Source organism: Lagopus muta, chromosome 8, assembly GCF_023343835.1.
Source record: "Lagopus muta isolate bLagMut1 chromosome 8, bLagMut1 primary, whole genome shotgun sequence".
Lineage (NCBI taxonomy): Eukaryota > Metazoa > Chordata > Aves > Galliformes > Phasianidae > Lagopus > Lagopus muta.
The window spans coordinates 22,762,517-22,775,298 of NC_064440.1; the positions used below are offsets into that span (position 1 = coordinate 22,762,517).

General features: G+C 40.8%; 1 protein-coding gene across 4 annotated transcripts in view; it reads right to left on the minus strand.

Annotated features, from left to right (window-relative positions):
• Positions 1-10,912, minus strand: part of CERKL (ceramide kinase like) — a 48,514-nt gene extending 37,602 nt beyond the window's left edge. Inside the window, exon 1 of one of the 4 annotated variants that reach the window (XM_048952625.1) lies at positions 10,669-10,912. In XM_048952625.1, the coding sequence (XP_048808582.1) occupies positions 10,669-10,879 (211 nt within the window). In that variant the 5' untranslated portion in view covers positions 10,880-10,912. Of the gene's footprint in view, positions 1-9,567; positions 9,744-9,844; positions 9,866-10,359; positions 10,409-10,668 lie in introns of those variants that run through there. The other 3 variants (XM_048952626.1, XM_048952629.1, XM_048952627.1) reach the window with 3 other exon arrangements.
• Between the last annotated feature and the right edge of the window lie 1,870 nt (positions 10,913-12,782).

Below are 12,782 nucleotides of genomic sequence, written 5' to 3' on the forward strand. Positions count from 1 at the left end.
AACTGACTGGTGTCTCGGTATGTAACAGCCCTCAAATGAGGCCTTCAGTCTCCATATGAATCCACAAAATCTTTTAGCATAAATAATATCCCTGCAATAGGTTTCACAGTTCTGTTACCACTGTATCCTTTTGTTTTGAGCCTGGTCCTTCTTATTGGGTACACCTTACTTATTATGTTTAAAGATAGAAAGCTATGGCCATCTGTTCCTTCCTTGCCCCATCACAATCATCTCTCTTTCAGATTATAGAGTAATAATCCTTAACATAACAATCTTTACAACTGTTTAAGTGATAGATGACATTTTCCACTGAATAAACTTAGGATTGCGCACACTAAGAACGGCCTAGTGACAGCTCCTGATCTTGATCCCAAGCTGATGACATTCAAAGACCAACACATTATACCACAGTTAATTGTATTGACTCTTGGTTCGCTGTCACGTCTGTAAAACAGGCATATCTCTGAAATTGCACTGTAGGACAGAATCAACATCTAAATGCTTTTCCATTTCTACTTTAACAGTCCCCAAACATACAAATTCAATGCCTCTTCTTTTCTATGTTTATCCCATACTAATTTTCCCTCTTCTATCCTGTTTCCCAACCATGTTGTTGATACCAAAGCCATTATGATGTTTTCAAGCAGCCTTCATTCCACTTAATAGAAAACAAACAGTAGAAGTAAAGCCAACCAACCAAACAAAAAAAAACAGAGAAACATTTTTAAAGACAAGTTTCTTTCTACTGCAGGTTTCATTAGTCTGCTCCTACACACAAACTAACACTGTTCATCTGTTAGACTTGCAAATGTAATGAGCAGTATCTGCTTTAAGCAAGATAAACCAGCGTAAATGTATAAATCATCCTCAACTCGGAATTGATTTTCTGTGTATATGTTCCACAAGCATTCTTACAAAGCACATAAGACCTAAGGACAAAACTTCAAAAGCACCACCTGCTTGTTTCCAAACGCAAGAGCAAATAAATGTATTTTTGTTTCATTTTTATTCGTACTGCAGTAAAACAAATCAAAAACCAAACAAGCAGAAGAAAGAGAAAAACCAATAAAAATTTATCAGGTACTCTTTACCTTTGTTTATTAATATTTTCTAGAACATTCGTAGTTGTTAGTCTTCCTCCAACACAGAAGATCTAGGAACAAAAAAAAGGAGCTGGAGATCTTCGCAGCCTTGTTTAAGGAGCATGTCACGGAAAACTGATGATCAATCATTACATTCCATGTGAAATACTCATAACCCTTCTATTTCCTCTAATAAAAATAATACCAAGTTAAAGACAGACATCTATTCTAAATGTTTTCCTGATTATCATAATATGTCACACATTTGGGCTTACCCTGGAACATACAACAGAAATTGTTGCACAGTGCAACAAATCTGTTTGAAGTTTGAAGTCCACATGAGTGACCATTGTCTTCAGCCATCTATCTGCCAGAGCTGTGATAAGACTGATTCCTGTCTGTGTGGTGCATCCAGGGAGAGGTGACAAGACAGAACAGGCTCTGAGGAAGCCCAGTCCTACTCAGCCCTGGCTGTTCGTGGCACCGCTCAGCAGGCTGGGACATCCCAGCAGGCCCAGTGACAGCACTGGGCCAGAGAGACGACCCAGGCAGGAGCCATCTATAAAACACTCAACAGCTAACCAAGCAAATTTGCTTTTTGCACATAAAACAACAGGCAATTAACTGGAATTTTTTCCTATTTACTTTTAGTAATTTACAAGAATTGTCAGCTAAGCTAAATGAAATTAGCTTTTCCTTAAAAGCCATTTTCCCACATTACTTTGAGAATGTTTCACTTATTCCATTTATGCTATACTAAACAATATAGAAAAATATAAATACAAGGACAATTTTTGAACATCTTTCAAATCAGGGGTTTTAATGTAGTAATGAACTTTTATTTAATTGGAATTTAGCCTTTCCAGTTCAGTATCTGCAAAAGAGCACTGTATTTAGTCATCAGTATTTACCACTGTTACCCTTTGCACGATCATTTGTATGTGAAATCTTGTTTTTCCAAGACTGCCTGCACCATGTAAAGATCTGTTTCCAGGATACGTATAATTGTGCAGCACATAACATCTGTTGCTTTGCATTTTCTGAGCTTTGCAAAACATACTTTCCTACACTCACTTGAGTGTATGAACTGACAGAAGAGATATATGGTCACAGTGCAAACAAAATGACAGCTACGGCAACTATTCTGTGCTGAAAAGCATCTCAGTAACTCCCATCTTGCACTGCCTGAGCAGGCAGAAGCCAGGAAAATCAGTTTAGTACTGAATTTTGCCCACGAACTGACCACTTGCTTAGAACTGTTACACACAGGGAAGTAACAGCCACAAGTTAGATGAGAGAATTGCATGGTAACCCAAGTTACTGTGCTCCTTTAGTCAGATTTAGTACCTCCTGACCTCTACGAAGAAATGAAAGGTCATGCCGAGGAAGATGCACCAGACAGATCTCACACATAAGAAGAGTTTTCCAGCAGATCCCTTTACAGAAAGGCTACCACACAGCATAGATCATAGGAAAATTCTGACCTACCATTTTCTAGATACCTTTTCTCTCCTCCCCACCCTTTTTTTTTTTGTTTGTTTGTTTGGTTGGTTAAAAAACAAAAACATATTTCTCTGTGTCTGGTAAAACTGGCAGACCCTTCTAACATAGGAAAAACAAATGATGGACCTGGAAAGCAATCTTCAATACTACTACATTATCTTAGGATCATTTGATCTATTATGGCCTTTGAGTACCAATTCTACCAAGAGTGGAAAGTAAAAAAAAAAAAAAAAGAAACAACTTAAAATATTCTACAAACTCCGGTTTGCAACTGTGTTGCAAAACTTCCAGATTAAGAATGGCTTGATGTACATTCTTGGTTTTGCAACTGAAGGGCTTAATCTCTAATGCTCATTATACAGCATTCAGTGTTTGTCATTCACAGTACGCCCTACACTGAAAGATTTGTCAACATTCAGCTAGAATAACAAACACAAAACACAAGAAAAAAAATACAAGCACCTACCCATGAAAAAATAAAATAAGGATTTTCTTCAGTCTTAAAAAGAAGCATACCAGGAAAGTCTGGGGTGGGAATCAAAACAGACACCCACTCTCAATCTACAAATAAACATTCAGAAACACTCCCACTTATAAGCAGGATAAAGACAGAATTGCAGATCTGTACTTCTGACAAATGTGGTCCTCTCCAAGCACCATACTCATTCCCAGAGGATAAACCTAGCCAACACTGTCCTATACCATTCATGACCACTCCCAAAAACTAAACAACGGGGAATTTGGACACTGTGTGAAACACAACTTATCGATTCTTCTCTAAATAAGAACAAGAACTACTGGCAATTCTAGCACCACAAGATGTCCAGGTTTGTAGAGAACTTGTTTCTTTACCACGCTTAGGTTTCTTGGGTTTTGTTGATCACCCCACAAGGACATACAGTAAGAAAACAGCCATTTTAAGAAGTTACGCGCTCTTATCAGTAGGAGCAATGCATTTTTATTCTACACACTTTGAAAGTAGGAAAACACAATAGGCTTTTAGTTTCAAGCAAAAAAGATACAACTGCATCTTAAATACATTTAACTTTTTTCCTCTAGAAGCTTTGCCATTAAAAAAATATGAAGTAAATTACTTTCAGCTTCATAATCACCTTCAGAATTAATACACTGCTGGATGAAAAGGTATGAGATGACATTTCATGTCAATACACAAAGCAAAAAGAAATAAGAAGCACAGTTATTCCTTCAAAACATGTCTCACATGTTTAAACATGCACTTAAGGTTTAAAACCATGAAAAGTATTATGTGAAAGCAAATACTATCTCAATACAAATATACATCATATGTTGGATGCAAAATAATCTGCCACTTTTCCAAATAACACAAGCTCAGCACGCTGGTTTTTCCTGCGGAGGGCCACAGTCAGACAGTTTGATAATAAAAGCTGAAGTCCCACAAAAACATTTTCTGTTCTCCAACAGAGAGCACAAATTGAAATCACCGGCGCTTTCAACTCTTTATTATAGTCTACATAAAACTCAGTTCCCCAGCTACTTCCACGTGTGAAAGCTCATTACACAGCATGGCTACTCACCCAAGAGGAAGAACTTCCAACAGCCTAACAAACCCTTCTGGTTGCATCTACAGGGTCATGACTTCACTGCCAGCTGCAGTTGCACGCCATAGCTTGCAACATCATGCAGTCAGCTCACTTGCAGACATGATCCTTAACTGTAACCACTGTCCAGAGGATAAGCTGTGCTTCATTCAATGGGGAAAGGATTCCTAAAGCACAAGAGAGGAGTTCTAAAACCACTTCCCTGGTGAAATAGTTTGAGAGACACTGTCCTAAACTGACCAACTGACCAAACTTATTTCAAGCCAACAGTAAATTTTGATAATAATAATAACAATAATAATGAAATGGTATTTTAAACAGTTGATCTATCAACTTTACAGTTATGTGCAACTCTATAACATGTCAGAATATATTGAAATCCAATTAACTCAAAAACCAGACAGTTAATGACTGTGATACAGAAATCAACTCAGAAAAAGATCTTAGTATAATGCAATCCTATAGGAGGCTCAGTAGTAAATGATGAGAAGGTCGAATTTTGAAAGGAAACAGCAGATACCACCACAAAACTAGCAGATGTTCCTAAAGGATCATCTGTACAAAAACACAAGCATATGTGAGAGAAATCCAACACTATCGTGAAATCAGTTGCTGTCTAACATAATAGCAGTTCCTTATGGCAATATGGTACTACATGTATCAGATATTCAACACATTATGGCTTTTTGTCTGCACATACTGTTACAACAGAAGTCATAAGAACTAAGACCACTGATTTCCTTGGAAGGCAAACATAAACTCCATGATCTACTAGTATTAAGGAACACAGACAAGCCAATTCTTTAGGTTTGTGTTCTCAGGTATTCAGTCACTTAGGCTTCTTCATTCATTGTCTGAGAAGGATACAAATATTTTTAGAGAACTACCTGCACTGACATAAAAATTTACCTCTAAGAATAGTGCTTAATACAGTTGGATACAACTAAATGAAACAGCAAAGAAAAAGAGGCACTTTGTATCCTGTACCAATTTGTTTGTGCTTTTTTGGTATAAAATCAACAACCACTACTCATTACCTGCTATTCTTGTTAAATACATGTAACAAATATGTATATATAGCAAATAAATGCAATTAAATATATATATATATAGTATAAAAAAAGTCTACAATGAACAGAAAATTGTTTTCCTAAGTTTTATATATTTTGACTCCAACAAGGGCAGACAACAGACTTCTTTTTATTTCTGTTTTGTCACTGTAAAATGCAGACAGAAATGTCTTCATCTTTCTTGTCAAAATACGAAACAAGAGAATGCAACAGAGCATCACATTCTGAGTTCTAGCCCATCTGTCACCACAAGCAGTCACAACCCCCGGGGCCAGGTGCCACGGATTTACGGCAGCACAAGACCTCACCAGGCAGCAGGATCCCCAGCGCTGCCCCACGCAGGTGCAGCCCCACCTTGCACACACCGGGGAGAGAAACAGCTGCAGGCAAAGCAGCCTTGGAGCCCAAGTGGACACGCTGTTTAAAAAAATAATAATAATAAAATAAAATGAATGAATGAAAAAGAGAAAGAAAAAGTTTAAGGCATCTTTTCCAAAGTTCTGTAGCTTCTTGGAGCTTACAGAGCACTGCTTCTAAATGTAAGGGACTGAAATAGCAGCCACAACCACAGGTCAAACTTGAGTGCCTTTATCAGAGATAACTGCTAACAAGAGAGTGAGTGTCATGTGAAAACCAATTTATGCCAGCAACACCTGACAATGGAAATGATGTAAAGGAGTGTAGCAGAAGGATAAAAACTGGGGGACGATATGGTAAAACAACAACCATTAAAAGATTACAGCAGCACCTAGAATATGAACAAGGCAGACAAAACAGTGCTTCTCAAAGGCTGAAGCACAAGGCAATTCTGAAACTGGGGTATGAGAAAATACATTTGGTGGCATACTATTCTCAATAGTTCTAAAAGAACTGTAATTACCATTGAAGAAGGGATGCTTGTACACACTAGTGCAATAGGGTATCAAAGATTGGTAAATATATGAACTTCATTTTTTTCAACACGTACTTTGAAATTCTTTCCATCCTGGGCTGCAGCCACTGCCCTTCGATGGCCAGGCAGGCAGGGCCAATGGAGAAAGCCAAACTCTGCCTTACCTCCAGAAAGTGCATGGCAAAGCTGCATTATTGCTTAGCACAACAGGAGAATGAAAACATTAACCTCACCACCTTTAGGGAAGTCTAAAACTCACCATTTTGTTGGCTACAAGAACTTTAAGGTAACAAAGCAGACAATATCAAAAACAAATACTTTTAGATCAAAATGTAAACACCATGAAGAAGAGTTATTTGTGTAACAGACAGCTGCAGAATTCTATTATTTCAAACTCAAGTTACACTGGAGTGCAAGTCGCCAACATATGTTTTAACACGCATGTAAGCTCACACACATGAAGATACTTTGCAAGACTTCGCATAGAAAGCTATTTCCTGGGCAAGGATTTTACTACCCTCTCTCTCTTCTTGAATACAGAGAAATAAAATATATTAAAAAGCCACTGCTGGATGCTGTGTGCGTGTTGATCCCTTTCAACAGATGCGAGGAGGTGCACAAGCACATGAATAAGAGAAAAACATGAAAAAACTTCATGCAATGGAAGGAGTTCTGCACACAGCTAGCTATGAACTCTCCCACACTGACCTGCCACTGAAAGGAAAAAGACACACAGAATCAAGACATGATGTCTACAAGTCCCCTGAAATAAATTCTCTTTAAAATAAATTCATTTATTTTATTCTTTCTTTTTCCCAAAAAAATTGTAAATTAACAAATTCCTTCACAATTTCATGCAGCATTCACCCAAGAGATGTATTTTATGGACTTCTCAGAAAAAGAAAACAACAATTAAGTCTCTTACACATTTAGAAACCATGGGATCACTTAAGACTGTATGATTTCTTCCTTCAATTCACATCTTAGAGCCATATATTCATACAGTACATATACATCAATTGCACTTGTATTGTTTTTATATCTCTTCCTCAGAAGTACTTTTCCTATTTGGACAATACATAAAACACTTAGAGAAATTACGTTCTCTCCACATCAGACATGGAATCAAAAGCTCCCCAATGTGACCCAAAGCTCACTTCAGTGCTTCACAGCCAGTTCCCACTTCCATTATTCCTCACTGACCAACAGACTGACAGATGTCTTACTTTAGAGATCCCAAACAGACTATTGGTATCCATTTCACCCACATCTGTTCCTAAATAGCCTTGGCAGCAGGCCACCCTCCACTCGGAATTAATTTTAAGTCCTTTATTGCTGATTCTTTCCCTGTTTCAATACATCAGTGATTTTTTCCTTATTGCTGCACTTAGGCAGAACATTTATAATTTCAGATTTTAATGAACAACAAGATGATACTATGCATACTTAGCCTACACACTGATCTTTTTTACTTCATTATAAAAGCATACTGTCGATAATATGTTAACCTCAATATTACTCCACAGCACTTTCTTGCCAGTCAATTAATTTAGAATATTTTGTTCTACTATTTATATTTTAAAAACAAGGTTTTATCTGACAGGTTTATTACTCAAATACTCAGCCCATGGTTACCTGCTGTCAGTCTGAGAGAATGAGTTCATACACTCTTCAATCAAGTGCACTAAACACACAGCAAACTACACTTACAAAAAGGTTTTCACAATTAGCAAAACCCTCTGGGTTTCTCATGCCAGTAAATACAGAGTCTGTGCTGGGCTTGTTCTAGTTCTTATCTGATAGTAATCTGCTGAAAAACTGAAATTTTCAGTTTGTAAATTCTGTGGCAATCTTCACAAAGATGCTGAAGGAAATATCAGTCAAAGACAAACAAACAATTCAACCCAAACAACCCATGTTTTATTGGAAGAACAAAGTAAAGGAGGATGAATTGACATTATATAAACAGAAACTGTTCTAAAATACAAATAATTCCCACATCCACCACTGCTAATCCCCTGTATTTTGCTAGCTCTTAAACTTTAGTCACAGAAAAAAATATTTCATTCTGAGCATCTCTTCTAGAAGGATTCTCCATCATTCAGTTATGTTTATTATTTTCTGAGAACTTAAAATCACGTAACATTCACATCTGCATTTCAGACAACCTTCTCTTCTGTGGATTTTAAGCAGCATCCAGAAGGAGAAGCTCTTACAGTCCGGTGCTAGATTGTTAATGTAGAAAGGGAAGACAATTTCAGTGAATGTTACAGCAAAGGAAAGCCATATGGAAAGAAACTGGAGTAAAAACTAGTAATTAGTGACTGTGAACTGTGCTTTCATCACATTCTTAAAGCAAGCAACCCGACCCATGTCAGGGCAGCAGGTTGCACAGGCTGAGCTCAGCATCCTGAGCTCAAATTGCAGCCTTGGGGCAGCGGGCTGAGCCCCACTTTGCTCTGCCTGCCTGACTCCAGCCTCAGACCCACACTCATTTGCATCATTCTTGTCCAAAGCTCTGTTAGTGCAGAGGGTACAGGAAACTCACAGCAGACCATCACTTGGTAAGACAAAACCCCTCTGGAGACAGACGCTGCAGAAGGTAAAGGAGGAATAGAGCTTGGTAACCACACACTGACCAAGAGCTCCACAGAAACAATTCAGTGGTGCAGAACTCTGCTTACATTAGGGTGTAGGTGACTGAGCCCAGCCAGAGCAGAGATCGTGTATTAGGGACCTGAAACTGCAACTTTGAACTGACAGAGCCAAGGCTGAGCAACGTGCCTGACAACAAGAGCTACAGAGCTGCAGGTTACAAGCAAGGACATCAGCAAGGCAGGAACAATTTGGGGAACTACTGAGGGAGGAAGGGAAAAGAGGAATTAGTGGCTACCTGTACCCTTTGGACATGTCTGCCACAAAAAGACTTTTTCCTAAAAGAGGAAGAGTTAGTACACGCAAGAACAAGCAAGAGACACTTAGCATCAGGCTCAGGCCACCTAACAAAGTGAGTTTCCTTGTTTGAGTCAGCATTAAATGACATTATGAAGCTTTTGGTTTGGAGAAAATGTGCTTAAACAAAATCCCAGGGAAAAAAAACATTCTGAGCAAGCTGTTCAGATAGTCCTCAACCATCTCCTATGCCTGTTCACAGCTTGGCCCAAGTACTCACTGCTTTTGCACTGTACAAGATAACCACAAGAAGCTCCTGCAGCCCCAGTGCACATCCCACCACCAGTATCCCTATGGGACGGAAGAGAGTCGGAGAGAACAAGCATCCAAATTACAAATCCTTATTTGACCTCTGCAATGACAGAAGTAAAGCCATCCTGACCTCCAGTGCCCAAGCTGAAAGGAAAATCAGAACAGCCTTTCTCTGTATCCGTCCCTGCAAGAACAGCAAGCCCAGAACAAAAACCCTCAGCTCTCACGCAGCTCACCTGCCTACACCAGCAGGCACATGCAGAGCCAGCCCAAAAGAAGGCATCACAAGGATACTGCTGAGTGCTCTTCAGGTAGACCACTGAGTTCCCATCACAGCATGACCAAAAGGGACTCAGGAACAACCTGACAGTTTTCCTTTTAAGATGTTTTCATTCTCAAAGAAAGCCCATGACAGTGCTGGAACTGACTTTAAACACAGTGCACTTTAATACCTTGCACACAAAACTAAATAATTCGTAACTGACGCTTCAGACCACGTACACAGAGACCTACAGATAACCCCAGCCAGGGAGGAGGAGTGGCCTCAGTGCTGCATTACCGAGACTCCCATCCCAGCTGTATAAAGCAGGGCCATGCTAACACCTGCACAGGTGTTACCAGAACTGCTGCTCTGCTGAACAGCAGGTATTGAAGTGTGAGCATAATACTGCCATGAGCCAGCACACCATGCTGGTTTGGCTGGAGCAGCTCTGATGTCCCTGCAAGGTTACATCGAGCAGAGCACAACTTCAGCTTTGGGCTGAGAGTACGTTCCTCTGCAGTAAGTTCCTTCCAAAGCAATACCACAACGAACACGGTGTTTGCGCCTAGACAGGCCACCTGTGCTGTAATAGCACCCAGCTGCGTGATCAGAGAACCGCAGCTCTGGAGAACAGCCCTGGCACGTCCTTCCCTTAGCACCACGAGGTCACCTCAGTTCACAGGCACTTGGAAGAGTGCACGTGACGTTCTGAAAGTGAGCTTAAGCTCTCCGAGTTTTTAGGAGGAAAAGAAAAAAAAAAGATTACTTGGATAAATTAGAGGAGCATGCCTTTTCTGCATGATTTTTCACTTGACTCCATAGGCAGCGCATCTCGCGGCACGCTGCTGCATGGAAGAGCGGCGGGCTGGCCCCACCCACCAGCACAGCCCAAGCAGGTGCCACTGCCTTACAACACACCTCAGAGCTCGCACTTTCTGCACGAAGTACGGCTCCTTCCGAAGGAGCAGCTCGGCACACAGCCCCTCGTAGCGCCGCCAGCAGCCGCTCCGCTCGCCACAAGCGGCAGCCCGATGCCGGGACCCCACCTCCCTGCCCGCAGCCCGGCCCGTCCCACCTGCGGGGCTCTCGGGCACGATGGGACTCCAGCGCAGCCGTCGGGCGCTCAGAACCACGTCGCAGCTCCTCTTTCCGATCTCGAAGATGCCCCTGAGGAGCGGCTCCTCCTCTCCCGCCGGGGGTACGGCCGCCAGCGGGGCCACTCTGCGCCGCCGCTCCTCGGGCCGGTCCCGGCTGCGCGGGAGGAAGGGGCCCGCGGCGCCCGGCATGGCGGCACCGCCGCCCCTCAGCGCTCCCGCCGCGTCCCGGCGGCTGCCAGGGCAGCGCCCGCTCCGCCTCGCGGGCGGGGCCGCGGCCGCCGAGGGAGGGAGAGAGGGCGGGAGAAGGGAAGCGCGCGCGGGGCGCTTGGGCGCGCTGCTTGCGCTCGTGGAGAGGCCCGCTGAGGGCGGTCGCATCAGCGCTCCTGAGGCGGCCCCAGCCTGGCGGGCGCTGCTGAGCCTGCAAGCGCTTAACGCGAAGGAAAACGGCGAGGGCTTTTTTAGTTCTGAGTTGTGTAACTTCGTGCTGCCTTATTAACGCACGGATACCATTAAACGAGCAGGTCAGTAATCTTGTTACCAAGACATAGGGCTAGAGATGTAATGCTATGTAGCAGAAAGAAATAAAGCAGTAAAAAAAAAAACCAAAAAAAAAAACACTGCCCTTTTTGAGTGACATAAGCTGCAGTTCTTCAGATAGTGTGTCAGAATATCCAAGTCTCTGTGTGCTTGGGTCTTTAGAAGAGAGTTGCTGGCAGAAATAGGCCAACTTCTCTGCAATCAAATGGGCTGGAAGTCTGTGAGGTAACTGTGAGGTAACTCATGAGTTCGTGACTGTAAAGCTGCCTTCCTTAGTAGCTCTGTAAACACCTGTATCAAGGACAGATTACACAGCCAAAAGGAACATTTAAAGACATTCAATCTCAGTACAAGGTCGTCTTGATAGTTATGTATTCCTGTTATGTTGAATATGCTCTGAATATTTGCCAAGTGCACAACCTGTAAGCGCTGTTGAATTAGATGTTGATTTAGCTTTAATTGAGAAGCAGCTCTGGCAAATCTGCCCTTCTGAGCCACGATCACATGAAGCTCCAGGTTGCTTAAAGCCGTTAGCATCAATCGTCTTATTCTGACTATGTGTCAGTATTTTTGTCCCTTAGATCTCCTCTGTTGGAATGTAAACACCTTGATTACAGAGTAATCAAATAAGATGCAAATAATTTGAAATATGTACAGAATACAAAAGTTTCATGCAAAATATATATTCTCATCTAAAGATAACAGTGAGAAGGCAGGAAAAGTTACAAGCTTAAAAAGAAAAATCTTGTCCATTTACCTTTCTGATACAGCAGTAGATTGAACAATTAAACTTTATCTAGTTTTGGACATCAGAGCTTTTGAACATGCTTTAATTCATTTTGTTCTAAAGGAAAGGTAAATCTTTAATAAGAGAACGATTTAAAATGAATGATTTAATCACTTGAGACAGTATATGCTTTATAATCCCCTACTATCATATACTAGACTATCCCATCCACATATCTGTGTATTTTCACTAGATTATTCCTCACAAGATTAAGAAAAGGATGTGTTAACAACTTCCATAGAAATGTAAAATATTTTTAGTGAAAGACTGCTACAGTTCCCTGACTTGCAATATTCTTCAATTAATGTCATTGGGAGTTCCAATACTCCATGTAATGATAATTAAAGACTATTAAATTGGTAAGATATTAGTTGCTAGTAGATTAAAACAAAATAGTAGAATTAAGGGAGTTGCATGTTTCGTCTATGGTTTTCATCTCTGTCTAGAAGTCTATGCATTCTTTGTATGCTACCAAAATCCCCTATCACCACAGTCCATTAAGTTTGAGGCAGACTTTCCCCTAGGAAGCAGAAATACTATTTGATGCAAGTCTACTTAGTTTTGTTTGTTTTGGTGCTTTTTGCTGTTGTTGTTTTTTATATGTATATATACCACAAGTTTTCAGATGGTTACTTTGAATTGGGAAAAAATGCCAAAGAATCATAGTCCTGCCTGATTTTTTTAACTATCTTGTATATCACAAGCCATACTTTCATATTTAGAGCTTCCTTGTCATTTCTTTTAATAAGGCCTCTGTGTATTGATAAT